This window comes from Montipora capricornis, chromosome 8 (assembly GCF_036669925.1).
Source record: "Montipora capricornis isolate CH-2021 chromosome 8, ASM3666992v2, whole genome shotgun sequence".
Lineage (NCBI taxonomy): Eukaryota > Metazoa > Cnidaria > Anthozoa > Scleractinia > Acroporidae > Montipora > Montipora capricornis.
Window position 1 is genome coordinate 8,532,910 of NC_090890.1, and position 19,030 is coordinate 8,551,939.

A 19,030-nucleotide genomic window follows, 5' to 3' on the forward strand; every position below is an offset into this window, starting at 1 on the left:
ATTGTCATTAATGTGCCAACCAGAGCCTCGTTGGCTGTCGAAACAAAAGGTTCCTGTTGCCAAATTTGAATAACAAAAGCAATGTTTGTAAACAGATATCTTTCCTATAAGGCTGGGTCATTAACGTATTCAAATCATTGGAGACCACTAACACTAATGAATGTAAATTACAAGATTTCTTGGAAAGCTATAGCCAAAATAATTGAAATAACCCTAAATACACTTGCTCAGTTAGCCCAGCTCAAACAGGATTCGTTAAAGGAAGGTGTATTGGTGAGAATATCAGGTTGATTATATAGTGATTTACAATACAAGAGTGTTTATCTCAGTTGATTTTCAGACTGAGCTTTTGACTCGCTAGAATGGCACAGTATTCAATCAGCTATGAAGATAAACAACTTTCGTGAAGGAATTTTAGGGTGGATTCCATTGTTCTATTTAACAAAGCGAAAGTGGTTCAGCGTTGTCTGTTTAACAAATCGAAAGTGGTTTAGCGTTGTCTGTACTCTTATCGACTACGATATTCGTCATCACAGTGACATTAGAAACTTCTATGGCATTCTAGAACTGTTCTAGTTAGAAGAGCTAGGGATCGTTTGATATTCTAGAACTTTAGAGATTTTAGAGATTTTAGAAGCCCCACTCAAAGCCCCTCAGGCTTTTTAAAATAACTCTAAAATAGAGGATAGCTATAGATGAGGTGACAATATCAAACGATCCCCAGTGGGGCTTCTAAAATCTCTAAACGTTCTACAGTTCTAGAATATCCATGGTCCATGTTGAGTCTAAGATTTCTAAAGCTCTAGAATATGTAAGGTCTTTTGGGGGTTCTTAAATCTCTAAAATCTCTAAAGTTCTAGAATATCAAACGATCCCTAGCTCTTCTAACTAGTTTCGTTCGGTTACGGTTCGGTTAATTACACTCTTTACGAGATAGTGTGATGAATATAGCACTCGTTTACTGATTAAGCCTAAGCGCTCGTTTCATGTGATTAGTCTTAAGCACTCTTTTAAAATTTTAGTATTCATTTTACGGACCTTAAAACCCCGAACCCCAAAAAGACCTTACATATTCGAGAGCTTTAGAAATCTTAGACTCACAACATGGACCATGGATATTCTAGAACTTTAGAAATTTCAGAGATTTTAGAACCCCCCTGATTTGTTTTTTATTTTTTGATTCAAGAAGAGCAATGGTAATTCTCAAGGTTTAATGTCATGAGAACGTCACTTGATAGCATCAGGTAGCTTCATTTGCGTGAGCGATGTTAATGATAGAAGGAAGGGGTAGTTTCTAAAGAAACTGTGGTGCTGCGTCGGTGGGGAAGTGGTATACAAAAATTTGGTTTTATCAACGGAGTTGATAATGTAAATTGGCCACCGTACAGAGATTCTAAAAGCTGACGTTTCGAGCGTTAACCCTTCGTCAGAGCGAATCGAGGGATTATGGGTTACGTGTAGTTTTTATAGTAGAGTAGGAGCTACGCTATTGGTGGTAACATGGCAACGTGAAAAATAGGAATATATTAGTTAAATGAAAAGCGTTCGTTAATACCGTGAGGATTAAGGGTGCCGATTTGAAAGATGAATTTTTGTTCCAGATTCTTGCGGCTTTCCGTCGTACCTAGATGTAGGGAAAGGCCGCAGATAGCCATGTGTTTTTTGGAGTGGTTAGGCAGATTAAAATGGCGAGCGACTGGCTTGGATGCATCCTTGTCATTCTTCTCAACATCGCGAAGGTGTTCGCGGAATCGGTCACCTAGTCGTCTACCTGTCTCACCAATGTATAATTTATTGCATAACGTGCAGGTTATGCAATAAATGACATTTGCGGAAGTACATGTGAAACGATCGGTGATCTTAACAGATCGCTTAGGTCCCGATATCTTGCTAGTGTTAACAATGAAAAGACAAGTTTTGCATCGTGAGCGCGCGCATTTGAAAGTGCCGGGTTGCTCGTTAGTTTTGAGCGCGCTTCTAACTAAAAAGTTGCCTACGTTTTTGTCGCGTTTGAATGAAACAAGTGGAGGTTGCGAAAAGATTCTACCAGTCTCGGGATCATTTTGGAGTAATTTAAAATTACTAAGAATGATGCTTTTGACTGCGTGATTATGAGGATGGAAAGTGAGGGTGAATGGAATTCTCTCATTCTTATCTTTTTGTGACGTTTGTAGTGATGACTGTCGATCAAATTGTTGGGCGCGATGATGGCCCGCTTTAATGATACCTTACCTCCCGATTTTAATTTCCCGTGAAAATTGTTTGGCTTGGATGAAAATCGCCAAATTTTTCCTGGAAAATTATTTAAAGTTAATTTCGTGACCTTTCTGGTGTTAGCTGGTCTTAGTTTTAGGGTTAGCTACCAAAATTAGATTATCAAATTTCAAGTTTCAAGTTCTTTTATTCAGTCTCTTTGAATGGCCTATTGTCCAATCGCGGCCATCCTCAAAGAAAGAAGACCTTACTCCAGATTCTTGTGAAAGTGGTGAAGCTTGTTTTATAACATGTGCTACTCGTCTGAGTGGAAACCAAGAGTCCATTACCCAAGAGTAACACTTCCTCAAATTGGCACGGTAGGCTAGTACTCATCAGCGTCAGAAAAGTGTCTATTTTTAAACCGGGTTTTGCGGGAAAATAAACAATACCCAATTTAAATCCTTTGGGAATAAAATGTTTTGTTCCAGGTGTTTCCACATCATTTCAATGTGAATGCTACATTATAATACGCAACATTGAGTCAGCCGAATTGGTGTATTGATTATTTTCCCTCGTAACCTACAATTGTAGTTTTAAAAATACACACTTTCTGACGTTGATGGGGACAAACATGAAATCAGATTCTCACTCTTGGGTAATGGACTCTTGTTGAAACTAAATTTTGACAGCTCAGAGGATATAGTTTTTGAATATTAGTAGGAGTTTCATTAAGCAGTTGCGTCGGTATATATGCAATGATCGAATACCTCTGCTTTGATGTACATGTCTGTGTTTCCAGGATCAGGTATTGGAGTTGACTCGTAACCATCAATATGAAAACTCCGGCGACAATATATGCTTGGGTAGAGTTTATCCTGAGGTTGACATTGCTTCTCGCTTATTTTGCATATTTTGGGTAGTGGATTGGATGGACATATTGTATAGGGGTTTGCAATTTTCTGACTTTCATCACATAAGGCGTCGTAACCCTCTTTGTAGGTGGTCGATCGAGGATCATCTTTCAGAATGTATTGTATACACTGCAGAAATTTAGAATATAAATTCCTGACGGTTAGTATGGCGCGCCATCTGTATGGCGCGCCATCTGTAGCAAAATTACGTTTCGATAAATACATGAGAAAGGAAATGAATTAGTTTCGAAAAGGTAACGTCATACGTTTCGAAACGTAATGTAATATGTCGAAATGGGTTTCGAAAGCAGAGTTCCTTTGTAATGCTAATGTCAGCAGCCACACTTCAAAGCATGTTATTACTGGGTTGCCAGTATGGCAACCCAGTCGGAAAGTGGGTGGGATTTGTTTGTTTTCCTTTTTTTCTTTTTTTTCTTTTCCGTGTCGGTAAAAGTCTTGCCTGTCACTCCCCTGCTAAGTGGTATCTCTTTGCATAGAGCCTTCTGCTCGTATTTTCTTAGGATAGAGAGGGTAGTGGAAATGCGTAGATTTCTCTGGTGGACACAGTAGAATGATAAACTTAACCGGCAATGGCGTCGAAAGTCATGTAGCGCGAATGGCGTTTTAGTGGATCTTTGAACAAAATATACCCTTATGAAGCTCAGTATCAGCGCTATTTGTAGACAGTCTTGAGTCTCCGGTCTGCAGTCTGCAAATGTGGCACACCGTTAAATGTTATAAACCTTAATCAGAATATAGTTGAGACTCGACATTTCGAGTTCTAGGGCTTTGTCGCTGTACGGCAAGGTATTAACTCCGAAATCCCTTGGTTTGTCGTCCGTGATTTATCAAGTTTCAAATAGACGACTCAGTTCAAAACCAGGTAAAAGATTATTGTACAAGTTGCTGAAGAGGGCGCATCTCACCATAGAGCAGAGAAATGTAACCCGCATAGATTGGTCACGAAGATTGTTGCCGCTCGATAATGTCAGGTTCATCTTCCTTCTTTATGGGATACAAAGCACATTGCTTCAATGTCTTACATGCACCGTTAGCGATGTACCAATTGTGGAGGGCAATAGACCTCCAGTCGAAGAAAGCGCGCATCTATACATCGAGACAAATAATGTGTCGATCACTTCAATCCCCAAGAAAGATTTAACTCGCGGAAGACAGAATCTAAGAAGGAGCTAAAGGATGAGAAAGGAAGACGACGACGACTGGATGAACGTCATTTAACGCGTCATTTCGCGGTTATTCCAAGGTGTTCGGAACGGAAAGTGTGCACCAACATTCCAGGAATAACATCGGTAAGAAACGGTGTGGTTGTTTGGGAAGAAATGAATGACTTATCGTCAGGTGTTCACGTCCTTCCTTCCCATTTAAGGAGGCTCAAAAGGGTTTTTAGCTGCGCGCACGTGTAATCTACACACACCATAACTAAGAAACACGCGTCAGCTGAATGAATCAAATTTCTACCAAAGCTAGCGCGCGCAACAAACAAGAAGTGAAAATAGGGCGTAAACGGAAATAAAACCTGCGGAAAAAATTGTATTTATTTCGAAATTTTGCTTGGTGACCTACCTTGATTTTTTGCACGCACGTATCATTCATGATGGCACTAACAAAGTTTCGGGGAAAGTTATCTAGTACAATTTTCTGTAAACTATAAAACGCCTTTTTTCGATGCATCTTATACCTCATTCACACCAAAGCTTAAACACGTTTAAATGCTGTTCAGTTACAGTTGTTTTCTTCATACAAGTTACTACCTGACATTATGTAGACTCCAAATTCAACACAATGAAGACACACATTAGAACTACTTACATGAACCCTTCGTAAAATTTAGTGTTTCAGCCTTCTGTTGATCATTTTTATTTTGTTAAACCTGGTTTAATTAAACGTGCTTAGTTGGTGTGAATCGGGTATTAAATTCTACTAGATAACTTTTTGTCATACTCTCTAAGAACTTAAAGAATTTAGGCAGATTTCCAACAAAGAAGTAAAAACGATAGGTCACCGACTTGGTTTTTCAGATAATTTTCAAAAACTGAGATTTAGAGGGCCTTTTTGTGGACCTGTTGTGTTGCCATGGTAACCGATATGACGTCATGAGTGCCCTTAAAGTATTACCGAATAGAGTTGCAAAGATATTTATAGTTTGCCTACACTATGAAATATCCTTCTTTGGTATCTTTCATCGCTTCACAAACACTATAGCAACGACAAACCCTTTCGAGCCTCCTTAAATTTGATCATTTCATGTTGATATCAGGACGAGAAAGATAAAGAAATGCGCCAAAATCAACTTTAATGAAACGCTTGTGAAGGGCATGCAGAGCTATTGTCTTGTGTCGTTCTTGTAGCAGTGCTCATTGTCGTCCCTTGTGAGAATTCCCTGTGGTAATACGAAGACGCGCGATCGACAGTTACAGCACAACACAGAAAGGACTAGTGAAACATTTTGCGTGGTGATAAGAGATAACATCTTCAGTAGGAATCTGAAAATGAAACACCCTCTTGTCAAATAATCGCATTGTCCTTAAGGGCTTATTTCGCTGCACAAAATTTTCAGCCTACATGCCAACATGATGGATGGACTCGCGATGCGCAGGTGTCAAAGAAACTGCGCTTTTCATAAGCACGTCTTCGTGTTCAATAGAAATTAAGAAACGGCAACGCAAACAAAACGTGGGTTTTATAAATGAAAAAAACGTGCTACACGTGCGGCAATTCGTTTTACCACCTTTTATTCCCTTTCTCTACTTTCAACCTTTGAAGTCAGACAACATGAGAATACAAAACGGCAACTTTCCTTCAACAGCGTTCCTACTGATCAAGTTATTGATTACTTTGCCAACATAGCAAAACGCAAACAGGATGGAATAAAGGCAAAATAGTTATGACCTGAACAATTGTTTATTGTAACGTGTTTTTTTTTTTTTTCGTAGGAGTTGCTAAAGCTCCCTAATGGTGAGATTTTGAAACGCGTTTACGGTTAACGGCAAAACGCCAAGCTGAAATTTGCATTGTGCCAAATCCAAGAACCTTGTTTGATTATTGCTCATTTCTTGCCTGTCATCTTGAGATATTACGCAACTTCTCAGAAGAGAGAGGCAAGTTACTATAAGAAAATTCTCATGCTATTATGACAAGCAGAACGTTCTCGTTTCCAAGTTTTCCGTTTAACGTAAACGCGATGCAAACGCCCTCTAACAACTAAGGGCACTTTGCTTCCTTTTTTCAGAACTGGCCGACCAGACCCGTCAGTGTGCAAAGAAAATACAACAATTTGAAGGAAAACTTGCATGATAATCCCTCGCATTCTTCTGGAGGAGAATTCGCCCTCGTCACACGGCGGCCATATTGTCCCGGGAGACCAGAAGAGCTTTGTTTTACCACGCCAAGCCTCGCAGTGGAATCCATGGGGGTGAGGCTTGGCGTGGTAAAACAAAGCATTTTTGGTCTCCCGGGACAATATGGCCGCCGTGTAACTAGGGCAAGTATATTATCCTCGAAGTGTGTTAATTTGCAGACGCCGTAGAGATAGTCCTTCCAAATGGCCGGTCTGGCCGGCAAGTTCTTTGTCAAATGGAAAGCGGCCTCATTAAGATTTCCCAGGCTTACTAGCACTGAGTTCCTTCAAGCGTTGCATGCTTGATCGGACTTGTAATCTTGTACCTACATACGAATTACACTCGGTGTCGGAAAACTTAGAGAAGGAACTTCAGGACTTGTCCGGGGAAAAACCGGCTTATTCTCTGGGTTGGAAATACTGACACTCGAGGTTTTAACTTCCTGGCCTGAAATAACAAATACTGAGACGTGAAACAAGCCAAAGAGGTAAATAGCGATTCTTCCCTCACGAGATTAAGTCTATCCCGAATAAATACATGAAACATTCAGTCAACGATGTCCGTATCTGCTTACCGATATCTCTATTTGATGTAAGCATTGAGGAAAGCTCAGTATGCACTGCGAGCATGGCCCCTTTCTTTGTTCATAGAATGTGATACAAAAACGAGGGCGAGGATCAGGAAACCTAATCTACCTCTTTGAGTGAAACCTCGTTTGAACGAACCTCAGTATCACTATGTTATCGGCACAAACAACGAAATTCTTGAGCCCATGCATTTACAGCTAAATGTTTGAAACAGAACGTTGACGGAACGCAAAAACCCATAAAATGAATTAACTTCTCCAGCGCCCTGCCACTTGTTGAACCGAAGTTCAACTGTATTTTTGCATAACTCATGCAGTTTCTTTTCCTTTCACTCAAAACGGAAGTAGCGAACGCACGGCTGCTCAAACTCTTGGAAGCCAAATGAAGACCGAGCCGTATTCAGCACCAAGTAAGGTCACCGATTGAGCTTCAATTGTACCGTTGGTAGAATCCCGAAGGCATATCTTTCATTTCCCTCTTTTTCCTTTATTTTTCTTGCCTTTTCCTCCAAACTTCTTTTTCTTGCTCGGCAATGTTATCTCTTGGTTCACACTGTCCTCCTCCACCGGTCTCTTTTTTTTCTTGTTCTCCTGCATCTCCCTCTGTTCCTGCGTGGAAAGATAATTTATATCAAAGAGGTGGACAGGGATGCTTAGAACGAGTTTCAATCGAGTGTCGCAGAACCAAAACCAAAGTAATTACTTTGGCCAATCAAAAAGGACGGAGACAATCCAGTAAACCAATCAAAACTCAAAGCAATTATACGTAACCGACACAAAGCGCGGGAAAATGTGCATGCACAAGCCACGATTGGTTTTGGTTTCACTTCTGATTGGTTAAAAAAGTGGCGCGAGAACTTTGAACCAATCACTGAGTGAAGTAATGCAAAACCAAAGCAATCCGCTAATTACTGTCGACACTCAACTGAAAACCGCCCTAGCCGAAATTATGAGTTAAATTGGGAATCGGGAGGCTATGAGTTGATTTGACTCCTGCCAAGGGTCACTTGGTTTTCTTCCGAGTATCCCAGATTCAACATTACCGAGATTTTCCTATTTCTGCGGAATCTCATCTTCAAGCGCCAACGGACAAACTGTGTTTTGGCTTCCATCAATCAAACGAAATCAATCGATGCATGACATAACTTACCAATCGGCATCTTTGCATGGTTCCCACGGTATATTCGTACACATTCGAAATCGACACCGATGGAAAACGACGGAATATTTACGAATCTTTTTACTGAAGAACCTCTAAAAAGATATCATAATGGTATTCGAGCTGTGAATTAAACAAAAACTCCAAACTTCCGGAGACGAGGTCGATTTCTATGCTGGGAAATTTGATTGATGGAAGCCAAAACGCAGTTTAGCGCTTAGCGCTTGAAGGTGAGATTCCGCAGAATGAAAATCGCAGTAAAAAAAATACATCTCTTCATTTAATTTAAGGGAGTTCACGTTTGCCATTCATTCATTAGTGATTACAATAGCAAAAATGCACCATTTGAACAATTTCAGTCCCTGCAGTGTAGCAGGACAATCATCACGCGAATCTAGTTTGATAGCCTGGCTCCTCTCCTACAGTTCAGTGGTCGGGCATCCGAACTTGTAATCGGAAGCCGGTAACGGGCTCGACTTTCATTATAGGAGCACTCGGAATTTTCGGCCGGCGGGTACGCTCCTGTCGTAACAAAAAATAAATTATCATTTCAAGGACAATGTTTCTAATCGGACATCTTCCCTATATGTCGATATATTCGAGTCATCTGGAAGGATAGTATGATGAGTAAAGTGGATAAATATCCGTTCAAAATGGCGCGCGGTCGAAATATAGGGGCTTTGAAACTAGTAACCAAGCCCCTATATCTCGACCGCGCGCCACTTTCAACAGAAGAGCCTGCTTGCCGGCTACGTTAGCCGGTGGTTAACAGGTATCAAAACCTATAGGTTTCCATGGTATTTAACCATGCTTCGAGCAGCCCGGCCCTGATTGGCTAATAATAAAAGGAAGTCTAAGATAGCCAATCAAATGCGAGCCTCGGATGGCGCAATGTTTGAGTGATTGAGCGATACGCCTGTGTTTTTTTCTGATGCCATACGACAATCTTACCACATGATTTTTCCGGTGAAATCTAAGATATCTAGATAAGCACGAGTAAATTTTTTCAAAGACTACAAATGGCACTCGTCTTACGGGCGAAATCAAGCGATATCTATACTTACTTTATGTTATTTCCAATAAACTCTATAAAAATAACTTTAAAACAAATTTAAAAAAGCAACATGAATTCCCTTCGTTAACACCGGTATTTTGGTTGTTTCCTGAGTATTGGCATGAGCGGAGCAATTTCCAACATATTAATTGAAAAACAGCTTTTAAAATTATTGTATAAAAAGACTGCTTTACACTGGAACAAAACTCTAGCACGGCACTCCGATATCTTGGTACCGTACCTACCGTATGTTTTTCGGGTACGGCACCGTGAACTTTCCGCTTGTAAACAGCACAAAGAGAAGGCATATTAGACACCAGTGTCAGAAATTGTGGGGGTACCGAGCTCAACTATGGAGGTGTGTCCGGCACCACAAATATTGGTACCATGACATGATTTTGGAGTGTGAGTGTGTGAAAGGGTTTAAAGCCGCCAGTTTGTCCAAAGAACTAGCACCAGGTGCGTTATTTATCACAGACCGTGAATCAGGCGTCTGTTTCAACTGCATTTGACTAATTCTTTTCGCATTGGCTTACCATTTTTGCATATCTTTGAGCTTCCGATACACGCTCCATCAGTAACAGTACTTCATCTTCCACTGTTGGGTACAATGGAAGTTTCTTTTCAATAAGTTGCTCAATGCGCTGATACAGTTCTACATCGTACCTGCAAATGAATGACAAACGATCTCTGCGTTGGTGAGGAAATTTATTTCTTTGCACGTAAAAAGAAACCTGGTTCTTTCAGTTCAGATCGTTTTGGATTAGTTTTCGATTCTTTTGCGCAAGTTTGCCTTGAGTATATAGAGGTGTTTCTAGAGCGAGTTTCAATCGAGTGTCGTAAAACCAAAACCAAAGAAATTACTTTGGCAAATCAAAAGGAGGAAGACAACCCAGTAAACTAATCAAAACTCGAAGTAATTACACGTAGCCGACACAAAGCGCGGGAAAATGTGTACGCGCAAGTCACGATTGGTTTTGGTTTCACTTCTGATTGGTTGAAAAAAGTGGCACGAGAACTTTGAAACAATCACTGAGTGAAGTAATGCAAAACCAAAGCAATTCGCCAAATACTTTCGACACTCAATTGAAAACCGCTCTATCTCCATACGTTATGATCATTCCAAACTTCACTTACTGTGTAACAAAGGTAATCGCGCGGCCCGCTCGACCTGCTCTGGCTGTTCGCCCAACTCGATGAATGTAATCCTGAGAGAAACCAAAAAACCAGAGAGAACCATCTTCAAATTAACCTACCACTTGATTAATAATTTGTTTACTACTAAAATGGGAATAAAACCAGCAAAGAAATAGTAACGTGTAGAAATAAATCGCAATTTTGAAGCTTGCAAGAAAGGAGAGACGGAAAGACTGCGCATAAGCAACATGCACAAACACTGTAGCATTTAAATCAGATAAAGCGACTTTCGTATGACCTTGAAAAAGTGTTCGCAATTTGTTTCATGGACCAATGTCTGGCAAGATTAAACAAAGCTTCTCCTTATTCCCGCAAGGGAAACTCCTAATATGGGCAGTAAACAGTTCGATTGCCCAATCACATTATTGCGTTTCAAATGAAGTCAAAGCGAAATGCCGATCGCTTTCCAGAAAGTTTCATGGAGAGATGACGTTGTTAGCATCCGCGTTCGCTAAGCCAATTAAAATAGACCATATTCGTATTCTCAGTATTGGACAGGAACTACAATAGCTTGCATTTGAAAAGATTTTCCCACATTTGCCCCCAATGCAAGCGAGTTCCAGGCCCATACTGAGAATACGAATATGGTCCATTCGCGCTCGTTTGTTTTTCTTTTGTTGCATTTTTGTATATATTCTCTTTTTACGTTTATTTTTCAAGGTCATATGAAAGTCGCTCTAAGCTTGAGACTTTAGTAAAGTCATCATCATCATAATAGACCTCTTTCATAATGGCGGCCAAATAAAATATTCTTCTGTTTTAATGCTAATAAGCCTTTCTAGTCTCGCTACGACGAGCAAATTTCAAAAGAACGTTTGTTTGAAAATAAAGGCAGTACAGCTGTAGGCCTAATAGGCCACTGCCAAGTTCATGTCTGCCGCGTAACTTTACGGTTTGCATTATATATTCGTTTTGTTGGATACGTACATCCGGACAGTACATTCAATTTGACATTTGATTACCTTTGATTCACACTATAAGCACATGATTATATTTAATAGGAGAAGATAGTTGCAGTATTATTCTCGAGTCGGGGTCTAGTATGCTATGTGCAATTAACGCGATAAAATCAAGTTGAATCATACGAATATGACGTGGTTTACTTCTACGACAATGTCTTCTCTTCTTCAAAGCGTATTAGCTCTACTTTTAAATAAATTATAAATGAAAACTAATTTTCATAAGAAAAACATCGCACGTACATGTAGACTCGCTTTCAAGAGGAGGCAGACATGAACTCGAAAATTAACATAAATACAAAAGAATGTAAAGGAGGTCGCCATTTATGAAAGTAGTCTATCATCATCATTTTTTATTATTATTATTATTATTATTATTATTATTATTATTATTATTATTATTATTATTATTATTATCAGCTCAGTTACTACAGCAGTTCATCGCTAATTGCTTGGTCAAGGTTTCGAATCCCTCTCAAGCCTAGATTTCTTAAGTTTGCTGGCCACTGCTTAAGTTCTAACCCATCGATTGCAAACATTTTCTTTTGGTTTCGGAAGTTCTTATTTAAAAAACCTATAGTGTTCTTGCTGCCAAAACTGCAGTCCGCGGCGCCACCTTGTTGGGACCACTTTCTTGCTAAAGCTTCGTATAGTCAGTTAAGTTATGGGTAAAAACGGAGCTTCCTTCAATATTATGCCTCAAAAAAAGTCCGCGCTTGAACGGTATTCGAACTCGTGACCGCAATGCACTGCTCGACCAACTAAGCGCAGTAGGTCAACGAGCTTAAGCGATCCGGGCATCGTCTGAAATGAATGCTCTCAACGCATTTTCATGTACTTGCCTTTGAATGTGTTGGGATGTCAAAATTGATCACAACATCCACATGAGGTATATCCAATCCCCTGCTGGCCACATCCGTAGCTATCAGAATTGAACGGTCCTTGGACTTGAACTTGTTCAAAGCACCGAGTCGTTTGGACTAAAAACAAAAAGTGAATTGGTACCAAGCAACATCTGTTCCTGTATCTGTAAATGCGGGGGCCGGGATGGGGGAGTGGGACTGCTATATAGGTTTGTGCGTCACCAAATATGGTTTTTTAGCCATTTGGTCTGAAATAGGGTATCGATTTTGACCATTTTCGTCTGAAGTAATGTATGGTTTGTGCATTCAAGTCTTGAATTAGGTATGTTTTTAGAGAAGCAACTTCTTCATCAATAGGCGATAAGACCATCAACAAAAGCTCTTCCTTAATTATTATGCCAACCGTGTAACAGCTGAAATAGGTCTGAAAATAGATCTGATATAGGGTATCAAATTTCTGGCCTGGAAAAGGATAGGGAAAATCACTATTTTGGTCTGAAGTTGGGAAAGGGTTTCAGGGTCGCACATCCCCACCCAAATTTTCTGGGAGTACCCCGCGGGCTGTATATCCAGCACTCGCCAAACTCCCATGGCTGTTTTGGGCTTAAGGGGCCTCATACACCTTACATGTAAGCCTGAGATATCACGGCTTGCCCGAGACATTCATTGGAGAAAACAGGACCACCACACAAGGACACGTTAAACCAACTTTTCCGTCCTTATCTCAGTTCGTAACACTTCTACATTTTTGACGAACTTGTTAATACACGAACTGATGTCGAAAGGCTGCAAGTAGTTCTCGAATCTCAGCATGGCGGTCAATGGACCTCTCTGATCAACTCGTTTGAATTTTACCAAATTTTTGTGTGTTGCTCGACTCACAGACGCAGCATCATTTTCTTTAGAAACACACACGTCACCTATAGCGTTTTCTATAAAATTCGAGATAAGGTGATTTGATCATTATTTTGCGGAGCACGGAAGCGATATGCACAACGAGCGCCAAATGAACGCACAAAGCAGTTGTTGTTTCGCTCGCTGAATGATTTTGTCATGTAGGTTCTCGTCGATGTACGTACAACTGTAGTCGCGCTGCAGCCACATTCAAAATGGTCTTTTTCTCCGCCCAGGTATGAATTTGCGATGGCATCAACCGTACACTCCGTGGGAACAACGCAATTTTTAAAGGGCATTGAAAAACTGTATGTACCTGACCCATTTGCCCATGAAGAGGAACAGCTTGAAGGCCCAGATTTCTTAACATTAATGCCACTCTGCAGAAAGAATGAAAAAAAAAAAAAAAAAAACATCAAGAAATATAAATAAGCAACAAGAATTCTTATCATGAAGAACAGGATCCGAATCTTTTTAGAACTTGGACTTCTTTAATTTGACGTCTGCTACATGTAGACTACGTTTAGACTAGAAAGTCTGACCATTTGCAGAGGTAAGCACATTATAAGGCACCACATATTCCTGAGTGTTTGGGTGACCGGGATGCAAACCCACAATATAAATGTAATATGTAACTGGCTGCTCCTTTTAGGACACATATGTATTTTCAGGTCCAGTAAGGGCCATGCTCGCACAATTGGGCCAAAAGCATAGGTGTACCAACTGTAAGGTGCCTCTGGGCAGCTGCTATACCATCCATGTCTGATCTCAAAACACAGCACCTCAGCCGTAATATTATGATTGTAATTACATGTAGCTGTGAGTCGATTTGGATGAGTAAGGAAAATTGGAGTACCCAGAGAAAAATCCTTGGGTCAGATTGAGATTGACTGGAACTCAGCCATCATACAATTGCTGAGGTGGGAGGCATGGCTCATGACAAATGACCCAGGGCGACTCCCCAGAGTGGACACAGCAAGATACATTCCTGGATGGTCACCCATCCAGATATTGACCCCATCCAACAAGACTGACAAACAGGAACCGGTATTTTTCCTCTGGGCAAGCAGTAAACCTACAATGCCCAACCAACTGAGCCATATGGTTGAAAGTGTGAGGAACAAAATTATTCTTATCTACTTACCTTTGCACATTGTTACATGTTCCACAAAACACCATGAAACTATTTCCAGCCAAGTCATTGAGGATGAAAACCAGATAGCAGTCCTGAAGATGAACACAAGGCAATAACCATTAGGCTGCGGCTACACGAGTGATTTTTGTCTCGCGCCGGTGATGTGATTTTTTTCAGATTGCGCGCCAGGGTGGCTACACTTGTGACAAATTTTGGCGACAAATTGAAGGCCGCGTGAATTGCATACTTCAAGAGACCTGGGCGCTATAACAGTTGCAGGGTGGCTACATGGGCAACTATCTCTGCGATTTTGTCGCGAAAGTTTCAACTCTGGCCACATTTTTCTTGTGATTTTTTCACCCGTCGCGTCACCTGTTCAAGGGTGGCTACACGTGCGATTTTCATCTTGCGCTGGTGACACGACAAAGTTTGAAAAAATCGCATCACCAGCGCGAGCAAAAAATCGCTCGTGTAGCCGCGGCTTTAGAGACAGCTTTACTTGACATTAAGGTGTAAAAAAAAAATCTTAGAGGATTTTTATTGGCCTAAATGGCGGCTGCACTTACTAAAACAGGTAGAAAGTGCAAACTTCCCCACCTTATATTTATTTGGAATGAATAAATAACTTTGTTGTAACTTTTCAACTGTCGTGTATCTAAAGAAAGGCAATGCAAACAGGGTGAGCTCATCATTAATTTCATCACAATTACAAACTTTAAAGCTGGACTCAAATATTTTGCAAATTGAAGAAGAATACTGTTGTTACTACTAACTAAATAAGAGTACTACTTTTAAATGCTCACCTCCAAAACCACCCAAAAAAAACCTTTAAACTTAGAACTTACTTTGTTGAAACCTCAACTTTCACTGGATTTTGCAAGGATGCTCTTTGAAGTTTTTGAACCTAAAATAAGCAAAATTTTTGTCCTTTGATGATGATCCTCGAAAAAAATTACCGTATTTACCCGTGTATAAGTCGATCCCATGTATAAGTCGACCCCCCATTTTTGATGGCAAAAAAAGCAATTTCTTAATTTCTTTGCTAAATGTTCATGGGATACTAATCTTGCATTCTTCGATTTCTGGAACTGTGGATTCAACAAAAAATTAAGGGCCTCAAGCGCTTAATAGTTTTGTGGTTCAACGGTTGTTGTATATGCGGGCATTTTGTCCTTGAATTTCGAAAAAGTTCTCAGAAAATCGAACATGTAAACCTCAAACTAACCTGTTTCGTTGTTCAAGGATAAAGGGCTTTAGAGGATAAGCACAACATCACAGAAGCAGGAGTCAATCTTTGAAAATAACTTCAAAAACGATGCGAATTGTGCAAGGTTTATTGGTGCTTGACTTATAATTTCTCACATGACAAACGAAAAAAAACTCATAAACCAAACAATACAAAGTTTGCAAAAGCATTTAAATCATCCAGGTTTGTATAAAGAATAAAAAACAATCATTACCAACCAGCATTTTCAGGCAACACGAGTGACGATCGTACTTGCACGCAAACACAAGGTATTGCGCCAGGTTACTAAGCCATTGAAAGATCGTGTTTTATTTGAAGAAACAACAATGTTTTTGAGAGCTTTCCGCCTTTGGAAAACGAAAATTTCCAGTGTCTATTTCATATTTGTGCTTGTGAGTATCTTCAACATTTAAGTAAAACAAATCCTTTTTCATGTCAACTGAAATTGCTTTTACATTCATTTTGAAGTGTTTCGTCCACTGCGTTTGTTATACCCAAAGACCACATTATGATGTTAATTTTGAATAAATTATTTAGCTGGAACTTGGCTCGAAATCTTTGACCCATGTATAAGTCGAGGGCGATTTTTGGACCTTCTTTTGAGGTCATAAAAGGTCGACTTATACACGGGTAAATACGGTAATAGATTCGCAGATAAAATGATTAAATGTGACAGGTTTAAAAGGTTAAAGAGAGAGCCCTGGAAAAAAAATTAATAGTTACCTTCTTGGTCATTGTTGCAGAATATAAGTATGTTCTTCTTTCTCTGGGTATGACTTTCAAAAGCTTGTCAACCTGAAAAATATGTAAAATGAATGTCAGGATTCATGCTTCATTAGGAAATGAAAGTACTGTCCAAATTAGGTCTTGAAATCGATGTAATTTAATTTAAAGTGATTTCTGCAAAAACAACTATAGAACTATTACTTCAGGACAATAAAAACATTGACATGAAGAAGAGCCATTGCTAAAGGAAACATGTAGGATTTGTCTCTCCTATGGGGGAATTGAGATTAAAAACATGGAGACTTTTAATTAATGTCATTATTAACTTACTGACATGATTACCAGTAATTTAAAACATAAAGGTTACACAATAATTATGGAAAAAGCAAAATGTACCAACCTCTTTTTCAAAATCAAGATTCAATATTCTATCAGCTTCATCCATAATCTAGAGAGAAAATCAAAACACACAAATACCATCTTTTCACCATTTTTATTGTAGAGGCTCCACAGAAATCTACAAATGTATGCATGTAGATTGTCATACCAATATGATGACCAGCACATGTTTTTTTTCTGAGATTCTGCCTACTTGACAATTGTGTAAACTGCAGACCCAGCCCACATGCTTCAGGGTTCTCCTTATCAGGTGGTAACCGGTAAAATTTACCACTTGTAAAGAGCACTTATTACTGCCTGCAAACGCTCAGAAGTCGCTTATCCTTTGCAGAATGTCCAACATTAACCAAATGCTTTACCGGTTTGAAAAGGTCCCTTACCTGTTGTGCTGAAAACTAGGGAGAACCCTGTGCTTAGAACTCAAAACTTGTAAAAGGAAAAAGGAAAGGAAAGGGACTTTATTTACAGTGCTTCTCATAGCGTGCACGGGTGCAGGACCGCACAATTCGATCAAACCTGCACAATGACGCACAATTCCTTAAAGTCCACAAAATCCTGCACAATGCTGAGTGATGTGCTTAGAGTTTTTATAAGTAATACATGTAAAGTTGTGCAGGCATTCTTTGTAGCTCTGCGTAGTCCTGAGCAATAGCTTGGTTCTTCGTCGGTGGATCGGGACAATGCCCAAAACAGTGATGCTTGTAGTCCAAACTACCAGATGCTAATATAAGTGTTAAAAGCACTTTTTGGAAAGTGAAAAGTGGTAGAAACTTACCAAATACTTTAATGTTCTTAAACTAAATCCCTTTGTGTTTTCTAAGTGATCAATCAGTCTTCCTGGAGATGCTGAAAGTGATAGACACCAAAAGTATTTGAGTATAATGCTCAGTGTACTCTTGTATTAAAACTATCCTGAGTTTATTCCCAAGGGAGCTTCACACCTGTGACTTTACTTATGTCCATTACTGAACACATCTTTTAATGAATGTAAGCACAGTGGACCTTCTCTGTACTTTATGCTTACCTATTATAATGTGCGGTTTCTTTGCCAGCATCAGGGCTTGAGACATCATGTCCATTCCACCCACAATCACAGCTGTACGAAAAGGAAAGTTTAAAATGCTTGTTTGCTACAGTTATTGCATTTGACATTAAGAGAATGCAGTTTCTAATCTTGGCTATCCTGTGCATACATGTAAGATGAGCTTTAGCAAATTTTCCTTTTTTCATTCATCTGCATTTTCAGCACCATCTTAAACTACTGGTACATGTATATCACACATGCATTGATATGGCCTCTGGGCTAATGATGATGATGCGCACCTCATGATTGGTTTTTTTCCTACAGTAACAGATTGTTTCTTTCCCCTCTCTTCTCCTTTGCTTCTAAAGCGACTGTCAAACGCACTTCAATAATCCAAGATTACTACTTGTGCATGTACATGTACAGTAAATGTACTGGTGTATTAGGCAATTTTGACACTGATTTATTTCATACTGTACCCTAATTTTCACATCTTTTCTTTTTAAGTATTGCACAGTCTAAGTCATTCTCAGTTATTCTGTAGGATCCTGGAACTTCTGTTAAAGCCCCTTCACCCCCTAATGAAAACAATAATGAGGACTAAAGATTTTGTAGTCCCCCTGGCCCTGAGATTGGCTCTCTTCAAACATGTACAGAACTTATCATCTTTGACACCTCTCACAGCATTCACACACTAGAGAATACAGATGAGGTATTACATGTAAGTGTCCATAAATGAAATATTTTAAACTTGCCATTGATAGGTCATCCGTGAATATCCTTTACACAGATCTATCATATTGTCTGTCCATCACATTGAATAGTGTACTCTTTTATATACACTTACCGCATTTGACTCCAATACTTGAACCAAGTGCTTCAAACTGTTCAGAAATTTGAAAAGCCAGTTCCCTAAAATTGGCAAATGCAACTTTTAAAAACCAATGCTTTCAATGCAATAACCAACTAAGCTATTTACCCATTGCCAACTAATCTACGTACCCATTGACCCCTGGGAGTGAAACTCTATAGATTTTACTCTGTCTAACGCAAGGCCTGTTCATGTCTGGCTTTCTTTGCAACGGCTTACAGTTACAGGGCTCGAAATTGCGACTCACTGGTCACCAATGCGACCAAAAAATTGCGTGCTGGCAACAAGATTTTCAGAACTGGTCGCCAGCTGGCGAATCACGTTTTGTCTGGTAACCCAGGATAAAGAGTAGACAATACTTCTGTATTTAAATCAATACATCATGAAATCTTTCGGAACGGGCAGCTAGAAAACGACTCACCTTTCTTTTCCCACTAAAATTATGTCTAAA

The 19,030-nt window shown here is 39.6% G+C and overlaps 1 protein-coding gene across 1 annotated transcript in view; it reads right to left on the minus strand.

Annotated features, from left to right (window-relative positions):
* Nucleotides 1-6,718: 6,718 nt before the first annotated feature.
* Nucleotides 6,719-19,030, minus strand: part of LOC138059383 (probable ATP-dependent RNA helicase DDX47) — a 13,648-nt gene continuing 1,336 nt past the window's right edge. The window contains exons 4-16 of the mRNA XM_068904976.1: nt 18,556-18,620; nt 17,709-17,780; nt 17,460-17,530; nt 16,686-16,733; nt 16,283-16,354; nt 15,159-15,217; nt 14,911-14,968; nt 14,323-14,405; nt 13,495-13,558; nt 12,264-12,401; nt 10,403-10,473; nt 9,802-9,931; nt 6,719-7,661 (exon numbers count right to left, since the gene is read on the minus strand). Of these exons, the coding sequence (XP_068761077.1) occupies nt 7,521-7,661; nt 9,802-9,931; nt 10,403-10,473; nt 12,264-12,401; nt 13,495-13,558; nt 14,323-14,405; nt 14,911-14,968; nt 15,159-15,217; nt 16,283-16,354; nt 16,686-16,733; nt 17,460-17,530; nt 17,709-17,780; nt 18,556-18,620 (1,072 nt within the window). The 3' untranslated portion in view covers nt 6,719-7,520. The remainder of the gene's footprint in view (nt 7,662-9,801; nt 9,932-10,402; nt 10,474-12,263; nt 12,402-13,494; nt 13,559-14,322; nt 14,406-14,910; nt 14,969-15,158; nt 15,218-16,282; nt 16,355-16,685; nt 16,734-17,459; nt 17,531-17,708; nt 17,781-18,555; nt 18,621-19,030) is intronic.